At 37.7% G+C, this 20,361-nt stretch overlaps 1 protein-coding gene across 1 annotated transcript in view; it reads left to right on the forward strand.

Moving 5' to 3' along the window:
• Positions 1 to 20,361, forward strand: part of GMDS (GDP-mannose 4,6-dehydratase) — a 408,222-nt gene that overhangs the window by 138,004 nt on the left and 249,857 nt on the right. The window contains exons 5-6 of the mRNA XM_035317561.1: positions 16,068 to 16,260; positions 17,137 to 17,241. Of these exons, the coding sequence (XP_035173452.1) occupies positions 16,068 to 16,260; positions 17,137 to 17,241 (298 nt within the window). The remainder of the gene's footprint in view (positions 1 to 16,067; positions 16,261 to 17,136; positions 17,242 to 20,361) is intronic.

Genomic DNA, 20,361 nt, shown 5'->3' on the forward strand with positions numbered 1-20,361 from the left:
TGCACATTTTCAGTAAGGCTTATTTAACGTGTAGGATTTTTACTCTTACTACTGCGAAGGTCTGCGTTTCTAAAAAGCTGTTGGCAGTGTTCAGTCAATGCACGGTGCTGGTTGTGTGCCCAACAAGCTATGTGAACATCAAGGTCTGCCAAAGCATGATCTAATGGCTCCAGGCTTTGGATCCAGATTTACTAATTTTTCTGACTGGCTGGGGGGGTGATAGGTTTGGGAGGGTAGATTACAGTGCTAGTTTAAAAGTACACAACCACCCCAAATGTCTGCTTATGCTTTTTTGATCCTAGGGGATATCACCATAGCATCTGTGATGGTACCACCTATTTGGTGATCACATTCCTCCTCCTTAAAAGGGGAAGTCTCCCTAACTTTGACCCCATCCAACCAACAGCTCCACGTTAAATCGCTGTGTCTTACGGACCTTCTTGACTTTGCTGAATATATGCATGAGCTTAAGGTTTAAAATCAGCTCTGGTTAAGCTGAGGGTGCACATATTTATATCATGTATTTGTTTTTCAGTAAAAGCCCTGCTGATACTGACACATGCGGAGTGGGAGACAAGACGTTTTTGAGGAATTTGAGCCTGTTATCTATCGTTCTGTAGCATATTACATATGAATGTAAACTTTTAAAGAAGACTTACAGTTTGGACAACACACTGAACAGATCTGGAGCTGGTTATCAAAGATCATATCAGCAGTCTTTTGTTCCAAAAATAGATGTTACTTCAGATTGCAAAGAAAGGGAGCAGAGATGTATTTTTATGCATCATAAATAGAATTTTCTAATAAGTTCAGGTAATTGATTTTGTCAAAAAATACTGGAACATCATTAGTGAATTCAGTACTCCAATATAAAATTTATGAATATTGTGATAGCTTTGAAGAAAAATAGTCCTTTAGAATTCAAATCATAATCCTGCAGAAATCACTTCATAAAAATCAAATTCCTGGACTTAGAGTGTTCTGTAAAGTCCAAGACCAAAACAATAAAGTGTGGGAGGGGGAGAAAAAAAATCCAGCGAGCAGTCAATCACTTTCTCTGTAAGTGGCCTTACTCTTTACCAAGAAAACAGTACCTCATACTTGCCAGCTGTGAAATTTTTAGTTCATCTTTACCATGCAGCATGTTACTTTTTTTTCCCTTTTTTTTTTTAGACAGAGCTATGAACAGATGATGGATGAACTGTAGACTCATTGTGTTAGAAATACCTTTTTCATTTTAAAAGCTAAGTCCCTTCTTGACAGGGCAGTCATTCCCTCCTGTAACAATAGAAGAAACATCGTGAAGTCATAGTTCAGCTCCAGTGAAAGACTTCATTCAAAGGTTTGATGAATAGCAGAGGGAAAAGTAAGCAATATAGCATGACAGCTAAAATCTTTTTGTTATCCCCTCTTTCACTGTCTTAAACTGCAAATTTTCCTATATATTTAATGGTAGGTAAGAATTCCCAATGCAGACAGAATTATTTTCAGCTGAGAGGATTTCAAGGATGAACTTGCTGATATTTTTTAAAGAGAGACAAAGATTAATCCGAACTAAAGCTTGTACTGTGTGAGACGTGCATTTCAGAACAACTGTTGCATCTAGTCTTAAAATTTCTTCAATTTCACCACTTCTGGTACAGATCTGAAGAAAATAAATGTTTATAAGACACTTCTGAGATGCAGGGTACCTGTATTTGCTCTACACTGTGCTGCAATGTCTTTACATGAAATTTTGTGAGCATACCAGTTTTTCAAATACTGAGTATCATATAAATAAACTAAATGAGTGGGTGTTTGCATTTAGAATTTTCTAGAAACTTGCAATTTCAAAACAGTGTGAGCAATTGTTAAATGCTGATGAGAACTAATGTCTTGGGATAGTGTTGGAGAAAACATGACTCCTGGGATCAGATTGCTATGTAATTTTGGCATGATATCTAATTAGATCTCATACCTGCATATGATGTTCATAAGTTTGCGTTTTAAGGTGTTGCGCAGTGTTACTGTCTGCTGGCAGATAGTGAATATTATCAGTTCAGTAAAGTGAATCAAGTAGCTATGCATTCTTTCGCCTGAGGAAGAAAATGTTGTTTATTTTGCTGTTCTGTGGAACAAAAATTCCATGTAAATATACTATTAGGCTGACACAGCATTATGCTTTACAAGAGTAGTAGCTGTGTTCTCCATAAATTTGGCAAGAGAAAATAAGCATCTGCATTTCCATACATTGAAGGTGTAAATGGATACCAGTAGCCTGAATTTAATGTATGTTTGCTAAGTCTATTTACCTGGAAAGGAGAACTCTCTGTAGACCATGGCTGGATTAATAGCCAGTGTAGATCAGATATTTAAAACTGATTAATTTTTACTTTTTTATATAACACTTTCTAGCGTTATCCACTTCATTTTGTAAAAGTCTTCCTAAAAAAAGAGTCAGAATAGAACTTCAGTGCTCTCTAATTGTATCTCTTAGAACTACACACAGGAATAAAAGGTGTAATTGTTGTTTGTAGACAGGATTTTCAATTGATATTGCAGATTAGAGGATAGCACAGTTTATCTAAATTTTCTGAGGGTAATAGCCTTTTACAGAATGAGGTTTAATGGAATTTTGTTGCATTTATTAATCCCATGACTGTATTAACTGAGAGTTACTGAGAAGTTTTATTTAAGCATATGTGTGGTTTGCTTTATCAACTTGTATTTGCTTTAATAGATTTTCTTTATCTCTGCTTTTGCCTTTATGTTACAGACAGGAGACGTTACTTTTTATTATTATTATTCACACTGCTAATTAGGAAAAAATGAGAACTCAACAGTTTGAGCTTAAATGGGTTCACTAACATAAACTATCAATCTTCTGTTTTTCATTATCAGAAATCCACCTCTTTCCCTTTCCTTTTTCCCCCACCCAACAGAGGAGCAAAAGAGACAGTTCTCAAGGGTGTGGTTATCATGAGATAATTGCAACCCTGAGGGATTTGAGACACTCGGGTGCATTTCATACCTTGTAGCTGTCCAAGGATGAGATTTTCACACGAAGGCTCCACCCCACTGTATTTTATTTTTTATTGCATAAATCAGTCTATGTGCTTAGGGATCATTTATCATTTCCCTAATACTCACCAGGGTACAAACAGTACTGTTCTAGTTTCATTCAACCCCTTATTTCTCCCTCCTTCTCCTGTTCAAAAAAAAAAAAAAAAAAGTTGGCAGGACTCTAAAATTATATAAAGGCGGTTCTGTATTTAATGCAGAAATCGTACATTACCCTAAAAACCCTTCACCCCTGAGTACTCTTTGTACTTCTGAGAACATGATATACGGCTGAATAGTGCACTTAGCCACCATGACTTCATTTAAATCCTTCAGTTTCTGAGAAAGGGATTACTGCCTAGAACCTAACCAGTATTAAAAATACATCTTTTCAGATACAACTGTAGTTAACATCAGCTTAAATTTGTGTGTGGAGAGAGCGCTCTTGCAACATGAGAGGTGTTAAAATCTATAGGAGTGGAAAGTGAAACACTTGCCGAGGTTTTGTTCTCATGCCAGAACTTTTTAATCTTTTACCAATTACAGAATTCTTCATCAACATTGAATATTTACATTTCTAAGCCTTCTCAGCACAACTTTTTTAGTATATGCTAGTCACATAGGATCGAAAATTAACATTTCCAAATTCCCAAATGACACTTTTGCAATTTCCTCTGCTTCTCTGGCTAACAGACAGCACCAGTATGTTTCTCCCCCTTGTTCTTTGCAGTTCCTGACAGAGCTTCTTGTATCCCAGGTGAGGATGCTCAGAGCCCCAAGGCAGCCTGGGGTCAGCACGCTGGAAATTAGCTAAAACTATTACTGCGGCCGTGAGATGTAATGTTCTTAGCTTATGTCAGGGCTGTGTGGAACCGTGGGTCTCAACTTGCGTTATTTTTTCATCCAGCCGTACTTCACAGCTATTCAGCGTGTCTCCCTCATGGACAATCACCTCCCATAATGACCTGTGCAGCGCGACTCTTGCAGTGCTGCCTACGACTTGTAAAGATTCTCCCTTTCTGAATGCATGTTTGCTGGCAAGTTAGTATTTATGACCCCTGCATTTGTGCTTGGGCTTAATATGGTGTAACGGATCTTGTGGGCTAAACCGGACTGGTTTTTGTTCCTGACTGACAGGTTACAGAAATACAATTTCCTTAGCTTCAGCTGAGTTCCGGTGAATGCTGCTTGCTTGGAAGGACATGCAAAACTGAGTACGCCGTGATATGGAGGCTTGCAGGCATTCAGAGAGAACATGTTTGGAAAGGAAGACGGGTTGAAAAACTCCTGAGATAGATTTACGGGTTTCCTTCCACATGTATCTCCCCGCGAGATAAATGCACCCTGTTGGCATGTGATTATGATCCTGCCACTTCTTGACTGAGAGATCCGTGAGTCATTCAGAAAAGAAAAGCGTGATTGAAAAGTGCTAATTGAAATAAAATATTTGCATACAATAGAGACATGGCAACTGCCTGAGCTGTACATTTTTTAAAAAAATTAAATGCAACCGTACACAGTTTTATAGACTTCACCTGATTTGTGAAATTTGATGTTCCCACTAACAGTGTCCAGTGGTTCATTCACTGCATTTGGCAACTTGGTCTTGTTGTCCACATCGCCTTTCCAACATACGCCTCATCCCGAGGCTGCAAAATTCACTTAGAAAAAGCTCCACCAGTTTTTAATGTCAGGCGAGTCCTTCTGAAAGTGTGTATTTACTGACACATTGAATATCATGCTCTAATATAGAAGGAATACTGTTTTGTATGTGTTAATAAGGTCTTGTTTCACTTCTAGCACTGCAAGGGACAAAAAAATCTCAATGCGCTCTCAGGGCACAGTCAAGTGGATGAAGGTAGTATAGTATTTGTTGATGTGGGCAAGAGGGGGAAAATCCCAAACTTGATTTATGAAATTAGTTGACTGCCACATCCCTATTTCCTGAATGGTTTACTCCTATGTTCAAGAGAAGAGCAGCTGCTGTTCCTATTCCTTTTCTCAGTGTCAGCTCCAAAAAGGTGAAAAACAAGGCTGACGTTAGTGTGGTGGGTTACAATACACAAATCAATTGCAGTGGTTTATTGCCACTTGCTTTTCAATAAACCAATTGCTTTGGTTTATTAACACCATGCCTCATGAGTGTCAAAGTTGCCTCTTAAAGTCAATACTTCCACATTATTTTCTAAGAATTGTAATGGACAGGCTTTCATAGTCAATAATAAACATAAAAATTAAAGACAAAAGAGGTGCCAGCAGAAAATCTGTCAGATTGTGATTTGCTTCCCGAGAGAAGCATTCTGCTTATTCAGGAAAGGGAAGAATAATTTTAAAAGTTTAACCAGTGATTCTCATCCCTTAAAGCTCTCTGCCCCTTAGCCTTCTCCCCACAACCCCCACATACCTGTCAAGACACATGTTTTTTTCTGACTCATCCCACGAGTTTCTAGCTAGCCACCCACATCCTTTTGAAGCAGATGGGTTGATTAAGTAGAACTTTTTATGAAGGGATCGACTTTGAATTCAGAGGGCTCGCTTTCACATAGAAAGCAGCAGTCTTCTACCTGAAAGGATGTGACTGGAGAAGCAAGGCTTATGGTGTTTAAGTGTAAACGCTAAAATCTGAATGCTTGCAGTGGTAACAAAAGAAGCGTGTTCCTCTCCTGTAGCTTCCTAAACAGGATGAAGAATTAATCACAGTCCACTTTGAGGTATGTAATTACTGCTATCCACACCTTGCCTGAAAAGGAAAGTTAAAATTAGGTGTTACTACAATGAGTTTACTGAAAGATGTTTCTACAGGTTTATTACATCATTTTCAACAAAGCCATCATCAGCTACTGTATTCATGGATGCTATTAATACTCAGGTTTTAAAATTAATCATATGTAGTGCCTGTACATGCATTACAGGTGAGGGTGTCAGTGCTTATGTACTAGAGTTCACTGGTTTTAGCATTTCAAGGTGAGGTGTCTTTTTTCTGGTTCACTGGTTTTACTTTAAATTTAAAAGACTTCAGTGGGCTTTTTTTCAGAGTAAGTATAAATATCAGCCTGTTGTACTTATTTTTAAAATGTTTTTAAATGTCAGCTGTTTTCAAAAACAAGTAAAGGAATGCTGATGATTTTATGAAAAAAAAAAAATACTGATTTTGAACCATTGTCCTTCTCTGAGTAAAATTTGGAACAAGATTTTGGAGTAACATTTGGCAGAAGGTGACCATTGGAAGAAAAGATGATGACTTGCCCTGTTCCAAAAAAAAAATTAAACAAACAAAAAGAAAACTTACTTTTTTGATTTGCTGTTAAGTGTTTATGCATCTGCCATCATTTCTGCTGCAGTACTGGAGCGGAAACTGAAGATGGCAACTGTGGGAGCGTGCCTTTTGTCAGTACATCCAGATTTGCCCCATGCAATTAGCCATCACAATTTAATTCCTCATGCACACAGTTAAAATGAATGAAAGTCTCAAATTACACAGAAGTCTGTGGTATGCTGATAATGTTCTAGCTAAAGAGGATTTGTTTTTTGTTTTTGTTTTTTTTTTTTTTTTTGGCAAAATAGAAAATAGACTTACGTCCACAGGGGTGTAACGTTGTGAAGAGTAAGCGATTGTCAGCAGTGAGTGGACTAGGAATAAGTTTAAAGTAATGGCACTTATCTTTTTTTAGATGTGTTTTTATAGTTCTTTTTCTCCAAGGGTGGTATCTTTGTGAAGAACTTGAATACTTTAAGAAAAAACTGAGTGCATGAGCGGAGGCACGTTGTGTGCCTGCTGAGGTGTCTCTGCCGCCCTGATGCAAGCATTGGACTCGGAGCTCTCAACCCTCCCAGGTACTTCAGGGCAGAGGATGTTCCTTAGGTAGCTCTGCCCAAGACAAAAAGTTACCATTTTTTTCTCTGCATGCGTGCATATGCTTGCTTATTTCCTCAAGATTTCATGTTCTCATTTGTCTCCCTGAAGTCCTACCTGTTTGGAAAGCTCAGCCACAAGCAGAGCACCACTAGGCAACAAGCTGCAACGTGTGGTCAGGACGGAGGTACCTGTCTGCTTCTAGACTGTGACGAATTAAGTGATTTGATTTTTAGAATAGCTGACAGAAAAAGAGAGCTAAGATAAGTTGCTTTTATCTTGCACTTGCCATGGTTTAAGAGTGTTCCCCAGGCAGTGTTACCTCAGTGCCACAGTAACTTGTGTTTAGAAGGAACCAAGCATCATTTTGTAAAAATGTTTTCAATTTTCTAGTAAATTTAAGTTTGTACTTTACTGAATTTGAAAAAATCGAAGAACAATTTTACAAAGGTTCTAAATTTGTTCACCACATTTTATTTCCATGTTAGATACCCTTACAAGAAAGAAAGGTATCTATCCAAATCATATACGAAATATGATTTTAAGTTTATTTTGTCATGGAGGGAGAAACATTTTTGACACTTTGGGTGTACCCGAGAAGCAATTGTTTGAACTGTTTTTAAGCTTCCTAAAACAATGTTACTTGGCATGAGGAATTGCAGACTAGGAAATCAATTTCTTAAGTGATAAGTAATAAAGGTGGAAAAGGTAGAATTTTTCTTTGGTTGAAAGGCAAGAATTCTGGCAGCATCCGTAAACGTGTGAGATTTTACCTGATGCATCAGTAGGAGTTAAAAGAGTTTCAGGCAATGAAATTTGCAAATTATTTGGGGTAATTCTAGCTTCTAGGCAATATGGGAGTTTTATCAACATTTAATAGGGCCCATTATATTAGCTCATGTTTTGCAGTCGTGTAGGATAGGAAGAAAAAAAGAGTTGAGATTGTTGTTAACAAAGCTGTACCATATTAGATTACTGCTTTAATTCAATATCTGTCTTGCCACCCACTGAAAGTCTATGAAAATCATACAGAAGATAAGTTAAGTTTATAAAGTTTGTTTTTTATTGTGTTGTTGTTGTTGTTGTTGTTTTTGCATGTGGTGATGTTTTTTATCACTACTGTGCACAACATTATGTATTTTGAAAACATCAAGGAAGTGAGGATGGAAGTTTTTTTTTTAAAAGATCAGAATTAAAATATATGTATTTTAATAATAGTATAACCTACTTATCGCGTTAGAATTTTAAAATAATCTGTATGTTTTACATTCATTTCTTTATATGCGGAAGTGAATAAAAAATAGTGATATTTCTTCCAAAATGACTGCGTTCCCTGCACGCATTTTATTCATAGCTCTCAATTCCCTTGGTACATATAAAGCAAAATGAATTGGCTATCTTTTTACATCTCCCTTTGAATGTTCTCTAGTAACTCTGCAAGTTGCCCCTTTTTGTCTTTCTACTAAATAGCATTTAAAGCTTCTGGCACAGCTGGACTTCAGTATGTAAGAAAGCTTTTAGGGTATTATAATGTCACTAGCCATTGAAGTTGCAAAATTTCAAACATCCAAACCCATCCCGACTTTGCTGCATGCTCCTTGTGCTTAAAAACTTGGGTAAACATGTATATTGTTGAAAGTATCCCTGAAAAAAACGGTGCTGAAAAGAAAGAAAGAATCGATGCTTCTTTTTAAAAGCTTCTTTTCTAATCTCTGTAATTTGAAACTAAAGACTTTGAACAGTGGGTTGGAGATTGTTCTGCAAGATAAATTCCTTGCATCACATAACCCTGACAACTCCCCAGTTCCATCAAATTAATAACAAATGGATGGGAAGATAAGCAAAACTAATGGTGAGGTTACATTTTTGTGACAAAGGTTTATGGCCATACTGAATCTCATGTTCTGCAATATCCCTCCTCCTTCTCCTCCTCCACGTTGGTGTTGGATTTTTTTTATTATTATCAGATCTGAGCATTCCTGTATCTGAAGTCTTCTGTGGAAAAGATGAATAGCAGGTTGGACTGTGTGACTCCTAAAAGTTTCTGTGAACAGCTCTCTGCACCCCCAGTAGAAATGGCTGATTTTGTACAAGACCAGGCCTCGTCCTTGCACATTGTGCATCCGGTTTTACTCATTTGGTGCTATGTATCTGAACATTGAAACACGCTGATGTAACACAATCTCCCTGTTTTGTTAAAATTGTAGAATCATTTATATAGGAGCAACTTCTGAATGTCATGGGGACCAAGTCTTTCCATAAAGCAGAGCAAGCTTTTACAGCATGTGGCTTAGGGCCATGTCTGGTTGAGTTTTGAGCATCTCCAAGGGTGGAGATGCCACAGCCTCTCTGGACATCCAGTTTCAATGTTAGACTACTCATACTGTGAATGTTTTTTTCCAAATATCTATTTTGTTTGTGTGTTACAACTTCTGTTCGTTGCCTTTTGACCTCTCTCTGGGCAAATCTCTTTTAATCCAGTCTGTTAAATTTTCTTAATGCAGTAAATTAGCCTATCAAAGAGTAGAAGAATAAACAATTTACAAATTACATCTATTCAGAGATCTGTTCCAAAACACACCCTTCAGTCCATAGTCAGTGGCCAAAACAACTATGTTCTGTAGGAGACCTTGTTTTATTATAATAGACCTCAGAGGGAATGGATAATTCTAGTTAAGGACTGTAGGACTGAAATCTGAAAATAATAGGCAACTGGTGGTTCTTCAATACCTCTGCAGTGGTCAGGCAGCTATTGGTAGGCTGCTTGAAAGACAAGGGTGAACGTGGTGACCTCGTGAGCTGGATTTACAACTGCACCTCCAGATTGCCAGGGAACGCTGAGGAGCCACGTATTATAGAAGCTGAAAAATGAATCCAGCTATCAACTTGTATACTGGTTCAATAAATAAAATTTTAACTACTCAGGGAGTGTTTCTCCTTGCTTTTTCTCTGCTTTGGGTTGAATATTTTCTATTTCTTTCCCCAGCAGAAAGTAGTAGTTTTTAAGAGGGGAGGGAAAAATGAAACATTTTATAATAATGCCAGGCTGCTTCTCTTTAGAGATTATTTCAGAGTTTGCATCAAGAACATGAAATTAATTAGGAGGGAAGTTCTAAGGAGAACTTTCCCAAGTCAAACCATCAGAAGCTGCCATATGGACGTGTGTTGTGGAGCATGTTAGGAGCCTTTTGTTAAAATCCTTGAGGATTTCAGCTGCACAGGGAAAGCTGCTGCCCCTTTGGGAAGAGTGTGCTGCAGGGTATTTCAACTGCAAGGTAGCTGGGGGCTTCAGGCAGTCTCATTGCATTTTGTGGGGGCAATAGCAGTATAGCTCAGCTGTGCATTGAACTTTTTAGTGCTTATGGAGCTGGAAGGTGATTGCTGCTTTTGGGTCCTACAGTGCCTGACCCTTTGGGACGTAATGAAAGATGATACATGCTTTTGCTGCTGTTATCCTGAGTGATTTTTTTTTCAGACTTAGAAGCACACTGGTGCTGTGAGGTTTCTGCTTCCTCCCACACTTTTATCCCCATACTTTTCCATATCAGTTGATCTCCGTATCCTTGGAGCAATGAATGGTGGTGAGCCATGGATGACCTGGACTCCTCGTCTGTGCCTTTTTGTGGGTGCAAAAGCACGTGTGTGTTTGGTGCAACAAACAAGTTTACATTCAAGCTCCTCTTTTTTTTTCATGTGATCAAAACTACTTGAGGGTTAGGTGATGAAGACTGAACTGATTCCTGAGGGCAGAGTCTGTTTGACAGCTTATTGAACACGAAGACCATGATTTAAGGTCACTAAGCAGTGAATAGCTTAGTTTTTCACCTTGGTTTGGGTCTTCTCATTTAGGAGTGAAAGTGAAATACTATCCCACTGATGTAAAAAACAAACCTCTAGCCAGTTCAATAAGTCTTTCTGGTCATGCAGCCTGCGGTCCAGAGTATGATACAGCTGCAGTAGAACTGAACCAATGCACTGGGAATGGCAGAGAAGCTGGTCTTCTGTCAGTACCACTGGTTATTCCTTTATCTTGCCAGTAACTGGAAAATTAGAGTTTGCCAGATCCAAAGTTTTATTAAAACTAATGCACACACACAAAGTATGAGAATCCCTGTTTTCTTGGAGTATATGAACTGTTTAATGCTGGTAACTCTTGTTCTTTCTTCACTCATTTGCTGCAACAATATTGTGAATAGCTTGGGCTAGCATGAATTTTAGGAAGAAACATTGATTTCTGCGTGCATTTGTAAAACTTATTCCTTGCTAATTCTTTGCTTATAGTCATCGCTCTAATTTTATGCAGATCACTTCATTATTTCTGTTTTATTAATAAGAGAATGGGGAAGGAGATAGGAAAGAAGATATATCTACAAAAACATTCATTTTATCAAAGTTTTCAGTCATTCTTCAGTCCATGTCCATTTTGCTAAGAAGTTGAATAGGGCTTTAAAATATCAAGGATGTAACCCAACAATAAGCAAAGCAGAGCTACTGAATTGGCCCTTTTTCTGCAGAACAACAAAAAAAAAATAGAGTAATTTGTGGGATTTTGGTATCTTTCAACTACTACTTTTATTGAGTGAGAGGGCAATGAGTTAAGCACTCATTCTGAGTTAAGGGGTTGGAGGCAAGAGGAATTGTCGTGTTCTCCTAGAGAAGGTTACCTAATGGTTACCTAATGTTGTTGTAGGTGTATAGGCTGATCCCCATCCTCGTTGACACCCTCCACTTCTCCCCAAATTCTTTAGATTTCCTAAAATCCCTAGGACTTTTTCTGTGGTATTAGGACTTTACAGGAATGCTTGGCCCATACTCTGTGTTAGATTTAGCAACTGGAATGTTATGCTTTAAATGCCTGTTCCTAGGGGTTGAGCAGTTTGTTTACTGAGATGATATAAGTGATCCCAGTGGTTTTTATTGGCAGTGGAAGGCGTACTGAATATTCAAAGCAAACAGAATTGATTTTAAAGAATACAAAAAGTAACTGCTGTGAAACTTGTAAGGCCTGAACATTTCTGAGCGTTTTTTCTTCTTTGTGATTTGCTTTACAGGTGTAAACCTTTCTCTGTGTTCAAAGATACCTGATATATATCTTCTACTCTGATAAATCTAAAGAAAACCACTGTACGTTTTTTCAAGAGAGCAAAGATGCTTCATCTAATGTTATATTTAGGTTAGCCACCTTGCTTTTACAGTGAAAGAATAACAATTTACATTTATATTATCCTATTTCCTCCTGGGGCTTCTCATAAGCTTCCCTCTTATAATACAGGCCTTCTAGAAATCCCATTTTCTCAAGCTGAGAAGGTAGTAGGGAGATGAAATTTCAAATTGTTATTTATATTCCTTAGGTAGAACGTTAGAGCGTATTCTGCTAGTGGACACTTTTTTTGTAGAAAGAAAATAGGTAGTGTGATTGTAGCCCATCCTTTGGATTGTTTTAAATGACAAAAAAGATGAAGTATCTCAAAGCCGAACCTATGTGCATGCTAAATTAATATTTATTTTCATAGCGTCACCATTGTTGACAATGCATTGGTCAGAAGCAAGTACTATAAAGTCTGCAGGCTTGCATATAGTACTCATAGACATGATAGGAATGTGTTCGTGTGGATGGTAAGCCCCATATGTTTTCATTTAGATAGTTTTCAGTAAGCTTCTAAATCTTGTTAAAGACCTTGCTAAGCTTAGTTTTGAATGATCATATTTAAAACATTGCTCTATTAAATGCAAATCTCGTGTAGGGATCGAATCTGGCAATCATAAAGAAATGAATGTGGAAAGAAAGGTGTTCAAATTCAAAATATATTCAAAACTCATTGTCCTTCTTGAAGCTGTGGGATTGAAGAAACACAGAGTGGTATGCAGTGTATTCGTATTGTGTCCTGTGATTCCAGAAGCATTTTAACTAATGAGTCTATCCTTTTCTCAAAAATTTTATCATCCTACAGGTAAGCCTTGCTGTAGAAATTCAGACTTGCCTAAGAATGTATTTAAATTGTACAGTGATTAAGGATTAGTCTCGCAGTAAAACCCATACAAAGTGAAGATACTCAGTGTATAAAACTCCTGATTAATTTTTAATATTCTGAGCCAATTTTGCAGGGGGTTCAGAACCTGAAAACCTGCAATGAAGTACTTTTAACCAAAAATTTAAGTGTCTCCATTTTGTTCTGTTCACCTCTAATGATAGTGTTATCACTGTTTATTGAATGGAATGACTGTTTAGTGAATGGAGTAAGGCGAGGCACGTCCTAAGTGTATGTATTCACAGCACCTCCACAGATCAGTTATGACAGCTCCAAAAGCACCGTGTCCTCATTGTACATGGGAAGGCACTTCCACTTGACTCCAATGTTCCAAGTACACAGTTTCTGTTTTGTTGGTATGCCACTGTCCCTTTGTTACAAAGTCTGTCCAAAGAGGGCAAATGAGTATTGGGTACATGCCTTCTTTTTGAGAAAACTTTCAGTTTGGAAGTTTCTTACTGGCAAAGAAGCTTTGTTTCCCTACTCCAGGCATTACAGAAGCTCATGGAGTTGTCCTCAAAGTTGTTAGGTACACTGCTTTCTTTATGCAGTTGACAGTAACTGTTAGTTTGGGATTTCGGAGGCTAGGATGGAGCATCTCTCTTAAGGAGGTAAGTTGAAAAACTGTGTATATGGTTTCTCCAAAGCATGATCAAGAACATCTCTTTTAGGCTTTCTGCTAATTTGCCACTGTCTTCAGTGGTGTACATAGAGACAAGCTTCCTATGTCAGGCCTTTCAGATAGTTGTCACTACTCTGTTAGTATTACCTAAACTCTTCTCCACTGGACAAATGTTTAACCTTTCAGAAAGTAAGGCTTGATTTTTAACCTTTATGCACCTGCCCTTATGAACTGTCATTTCCATGAAGTTTTTACTCTTAGATAAATCTCACTGAACTAAGTGCACAAGCAAAGAATCTGACTCTACAGTTGCTTTCTGTAAGACAGCCCCTGTCCTTTTGTATCTTGTACACTTTTGCACATTTCTCTTAATGAGGTCCCTGCACATTTTATTTTATAACTTCAATCTTCCTGCTGGTCTTGCACAACATAACACGTTCAGAAAGAGAAATAATGGGGTAATAGATAACTTAGCACTTTTTCATGATCTGCCCTGCTTCATTTGTTACTATTTAGTTGATCTGGTGTTTTATAAATCTTTTACATTCTTAACTTTGGATTACAATCAAATTAAAACCCAGTGTGAAGTTACACTGCACAAAATGTCTTAACAGTCCCGTGTTTTTGGAGCTGGAGCTTTTAGTGGATAAAACCATTTTTCATTTTCTTGAATGCCATTCTAGTCTAACCTGTACTCCAAAATGAAATGAGTTTAGCGGTCTGAGTCCTGTCCCTGGTGAACAATAGTCCACATTACAAAAACACCAAACCCACACAAAGCTGTCGGTTTCTGCTCGGGAACACTCAGACCCAGCCAGTGTGAAGGCAGAATTACCTCACACCCTAGGGAGTGATTTTTCTAGGTGAAGATTGAGGTCATTCTTAAGGCAATAGGGAAAAGCGGATCTTGTGAAACTGGTCTCTGCAGCAGCCAGCGAGGGCAACCCCTGGTATTGCTACTACAGGCTCTTTGTCCCCCTCGGTGAAGAGGCTTTTTAATGTGGGATCTCTCATTTAAGACCACCTGAGATGTACGTGTACCATTTACTCATGTAGTAGAATAAGCAAACAAAGCTTGCATTTCAAGGAGATGTTTTTAGCAGGTTGTTTTGGGGGAAGAATATGTTAATATAAGTAAATTCCTGGTTCTCCTACAATTAGTGTTTTGCCTTTTCTTAGAGGGCTGCCACTGTAAATATGTGAAGGTGCTAGGCTAGCCATGTGGTGAATATGCTAATGTTGTTCATTAGTGCATGACTGACTGTATGACCCATTCATTAGGATGTTTTCAGAAGAGTTACTCTAACTGCGAAGCTGAGAGGCCTTAATTGACTGTCATCTTTGTGGTGAACGAATTAAAACTAAACAAAACAAAAATGCTCAGCACTTCTTTAGTAGATCAGTGCTTAGTTTTAGCTGTGTCATACTAGGTTAACATAGAAAGTATCAGGTTTCATTTTTTTTCTTTTAGTTAAAAAAAGAGAGTTAAATTTGTTTTCATACCAATTGCTATTTCAGATCAAAACTACATGAGAACATTTTTATTTTGGAGAACAGTAATACAATTTAGATTATTTCATACTTGTATTAAAATAACCATAAGTGTAAATGAAAAATAATTTCATTATTTCGATTTCATCTGCTGTGTAAATAAGCCTCAAACCTCTAGTGATTACTGAGCAGAGAAAGCAGCTTAAGAGGAGAAGTGAATACTGGGCTATCTGTCTGAATCTGCAGAGAGCCTGAAAAAATACCTGGCAAGTGTAAAGTTTCCCATTGATTTCCCTGTGATAGCTCAGCTTGTCTGTTGAGAGTCACTTACCTTCTTCTCCATCCGGAGCTGCCCTTTCACTGAACAATAAAGAAGGGGGCATGGTAGGTTTGTGCTCTGCTTTTGGTAGTGTCTTGCTAACCTCTGGACTAGATGATATAACATTGGCTATAACATTGCCATTACTGTAGAGCTTGTTCCATGAAAGTCAATCATTCATCAGCCGGAGAGGTACACGTAAAGTAATTCTTCCTTTCAACAGGGCCAAGATCGCTCTAAATGTCCATTCCCTTTTTTTTTTTTTTTTTGATGGTGGTATAAACAAGTTTGTTTGTTTGTTTGTTTTTTAATGTTCGTGCTATCTTACATACTTTTGGCCAATTTTAACCAATTTCAAGTATGTCAGAGATATTAAGCCCAAGTGAATATTGTGCAAATTGGCAGCTGTGGAAATGACAGAGCACCTGATAACGTTCCCACTGTAGGGGAGGCTTACCCATTACTTCACATGGGAAAATGATCCTGAGAGAAAGATCAGGGAACACCAGTCTTTTGATTCTGCTATTTATGGAGCTACTTGTTTATTCTTAGAAATCCTTTGAGGGTACTTCTGTAAACTGAGCATCTACTCTGTACAAAAGTGTCTAGATGGTTTGTGACAAGTGATGTATTGCTTTGTTTGGTTGTACATGATCACTGCATGTTCTGGTTCTCCTAGTATAATTGGTGTTTTTTTTCTTTCTCTCCCCCAAGATTTCCTTTGACCTAGCAGAATATACTGCTGACGTTGATGGAGTTGGCACTTTACGGCTCCTGGATGCTATTAAGACCTGTGGCCTTATCAACTCTGTGAAGTTCTACCAAGCCTCCACTAGTGAACTTTTTGGAAAAGTGCAAGAAATCCCGCAGAAGGAGACCACCCCTTTTTACCCAAGATCGCCTTATGGTAAGAGCTCGCGGATGCGTGTGTCAGTAGTGTCTGTCTGTTCTCCCTTCTCATGTCTCAGGGCTGAAGTCATTTGGGTGTGAGATTAGAATGACGATAGAGCTAAAGTGACTAGACATGTTGAGAGGCATACCTTTATGAATTACTATATAAAAAGTATTTGCTGCCATTGCCTGGGGGTTGGAAATTACCATCTCACTTCACAAGACTCTGTTCATTCAGATCAGAAGTTGAGAGCTCTTGTACGGAGGAGGGGGAAGGGTGGCTCTTCCCTCACAAAGGATTGTAAGATACCGCCGAAGTGATAAGGTTTCATGTTTTTTTGTTGCCTAAATGAAAAACTCCCAAGAGCTCGTTTCTTCCGTCATGAACTTGCATTAAATTTGAAACACATATTAAAGCAATGCGCATGGAAGACTTTGGTGATAAAGTTTCAAATCAATTTGAGTGTTAAGGCACCAGATTTTCACTTTTATTTCTCTGAAGTCATTTCTTTTATTAGCAGAGGTCACCACAGTGGTGTATTTCACACGCTCTGGCTGTGTTAATTATATTGTAAAAGAAAAAGTGCTATGCTTGAGTGTGCATAAGAAAACAAGTGAGAGAGTGCCCTAACACTTCCTGGCTGGTTCTGGGGCTGTGCAGAAAAGGAGTATTTTCCCCTTCAGCTGCTCTTTATTGGGCTGCATATTCTTTCCATATGAAATGCGACACATCTAGGGAATTAATCGAATTCTAGCACGCTCCGTTGTTGAAACATGGCCTTCACCCTGCATGTAAGAGAGATGCGTATATCTGTCTGTGTCTGCCTGTATATGTGTCTGAACTGTGCACAAGTGGAGCAGATGTATGTAACATCTTAAATTATTTTTGTAGGGGCAGCAAAACTGTATGCCTACTGGATCGTGGTGAACTTCCGAGAGGCCTACAATCTCTTTGCTGTGAATGGCATTCTCTTCAATCATGAAAGTCCCAGGAGAGGTTAGAAAATCCATGTAAAACTGTTCCTGTATTTGCATGCATCTGACAGGAAAAATGAAACAATGCATCCACAGGTTTCATTTTAACTTGCCAAAATGCTGTGGTGAGGGTGTTTGACTTGAGGTAGCCAGCACAGTGTGTTTAATGTAGCACTTGTGGCAGTCTCAGAGTCTGCAGTTTAACAGTTTTCACCTTCAAGCACCATATTCCATTTTGTAGCCCTCTGGCTCTGAAGGGAAGCTGGGGTATCTGATTTAGTATATCAGAGCTCTCCAGAGTATTTAGGTGGGCAACTGCATAACAGATGCAATTTCAAGTGTGACTTGTACTCTTGTATATAAACACGAAATTAAGGAGCATAAATAGTTGACCCTCTAAGTTCATTAGAATAATGAGTACAGCCCGGCATATTTTGGAAACTTCTGGATTATTACCTCTACCTTGTGACAAGACTGCTTTCAACACGTGGCTTTAAGATGCCTTTCTGTTTAATCCTTAAGAGCAACACATTTTAAACTCCACTTTATCATCCTTTTTCCTCTTGCAGTAGTTTATGAACAATTAATACCTGTACTTATTTGCAAAAAAGTCCACAGTTGATTAAAAGTCTCTTATACAATGACAGCTTTCCTCTGCCCTTAAAATACTGTGACTTAAAAAACACTCTAAGATTAAACTTTAAGTTAACACACACAACTGGATTCTCAGTGCAGAAGCCTTTTATTATGGTCTGTTTTTAAATGAAAAATAAATTCAAATTTTACAGGAATGTAATTATGAAAATTATAGGCTAGCACAAAATATAATAATTTTACTCATACTTACAAATATAAAATAGACCATAATAGCAACTGTTTGGGGGAAAAAAAGGAAAAAAGAGTCAATGTCAATAGGATTTAAGTAGAGATTTGAGTCTTTGGGAGTCACAGTTGTAAAACCTTATAGTACACTGGGTAGACAGCATTTACAGTAAGTGATGCATCAAATCTTCAGTGGCAAAAGTTGGTGCAGCACTTCTTGCCAGAGCAGATGTCAGTATGAGTTTAAAATTAAAAGAGAATCAAATTTGCTAAATTTTTTCATTGAGAAACCCTAATACTTTGCTTTCTTTTAAACAGTTCCCTGCAGTATATTCGTGGTGCACCATAGAAACGGATGTCCAAATTGCTGAGTTATAACGATGCAATAAAAACCACCTGAACAACATAAAAAATGGGGGGAAATGCAATGGCAAATACTAATCTGGCATGATTTCTTGTAATATTAAAGAGCTATAGGATGAGATGGAAATTACAAGAACATGTATGATCTATGTCATTTTGAAGGAGAGAAACCTTCAGAGCTCATTGCTGTTTTGATCTCTCTAACATTTGTTCCAGCTTTGATACTGCTGCAATGGAGTTTCCAATCCAAAATTTCATTTCAACACATGTAATATCCCTGTGGAAAACTTGAGTTTTGAACTCTCAGACTGTACTTTCAGTTGTTTGTACGTGCTGGGGAAATTTTAAGCCCAATCTGCCATCTTGCCTTAGAAATAGTTTCAGCTGATACCATTAGCCTTAACAGGAGCACAAGCAGTGAAAGCAACTTGTAGCTACAGCCTGCTGCCATTTGCTTAGTGTTTTTATGTGAGAATGTCTGAAAATTATAAGGAGAAGAAACTGGAAGCAAAGTAGTTTTGAGGTTGTTTCTTAACAGCCATTCAGTGAATCTGAGTTGAAAAGACAACTGTAAAGAGCTTGCTTTGTCTTCCCTTCATATTATGTTCAAGTATTATACTGCTGGGGCAGCACATGAGCCTAGTAAAGATGAGAACTGTCTAATCAAAGAATTGCTTCCTTGAGACTGGAATGTAGCAATATACATAATTGGCAGATCGATTAATTTTATTTTTCCTTAATATCACATCTCAGTTAGTCTGCAACATAATTGATAGGAACACCGAATGCACAAAACTTACCTGAAAGCAAACTGCTTCATCAATTCACATTTTAATTATGTTGGTTCCATCTTTAACTTAACAAGTTAAGTGAAAGAGATTGGGAGCAGGTGGGAAGATGTGAAAGATGATTATTTTTTTTCCAGAAATACTCTTCATTTTTGCATTCTAGCTTAAGAAAATTCAGTCATTACCTTTGGATAAATGCCTCTACCTAGCAAGATAATTAAATATTTCTCTTGTTAGGCTTGTATAAGTTGCTGCATATGAACCTAAACAGGAAAACAAAACTCTTCTTACATCATCTTTGAGCCATCAGTTAGTTCAAGGGAAATACACAAATAGTATCTTTTATTTTCGTATCATGGTTTATCACTGCACCTGCATAATTCTTCACTGGTATGTTTCCCTTCAAATAACATGTAAAAGGTTTGAAAAATACAAGCATAACTACAACATGTAAACCTGGTGCAATGCAATGGGAAACTTGGAAAAAATAAAAATAAAAAGGTAGAACTGTTGGAATACAGATTTTTTTTATGCCTTAGAGATTTATAGGGGAAACACTTCTGTTGAACCCATATTCTTCTAAGCACAGTATAGGAAAAATCAAACAACACATCTTACTACAGAATAATGATCCTTCTCTTTATCTTTCCCAATTTTAATTTGGAAAGGATGTCCAGTAGTTAAGCTCATGTGTCATGTATAATATAGGCAAGTCTGTGCAGAGTTCATAAGGGTAGAGAGTGCTTAAGTCTACTATAAGAGGTTTCTTATTTTTGAAATTATGAAGACTTGAGAGAAGTGCTGGCCTTGAGAAGCTTGTTTGATTTTCAGCTTTTATCTTGCTCTTATACTGTACAAGAATACAGTATCAGGAGTAGCTCTTAAGATGAGACACTGTACTGCAAATCTACACACTTAAGCTCATTGTGAGGGCTTGCCTTTAAGGCTGGTGTTTCTTGTTCTGATATCCCCCATGACTTAAAAAAATAAATAAATCACCAGCGATAAATTCCAGGTAGCTTGAACCTGCTACCTGAGCCTTGCATCTTAAATTGGGAATAGTACACCATTATCAAATGGCAGAAATACTTGGATCCATGCTCAAGAGATGCATACGTATGTAACAACAGGGGATTTTATCTAAAACCTCATATGGAGTAGAATAAGTG

Source organism: Oxyura jamaicensis, chromosome 2 (genome assembly GCF_011077185.1).
Source record: "Oxyura jamaicensis isolate SHBP4307 breed ruddy duck chromosome 2, BPBGC_Ojam_1.0, whole genome shotgun sequence".
Taxonomy (NCBI): Eukaryota; Metazoa; Chordata; class Aves; order Anseriformes; family Anatidae; genus Oxyura; species Oxyura jamaicensis.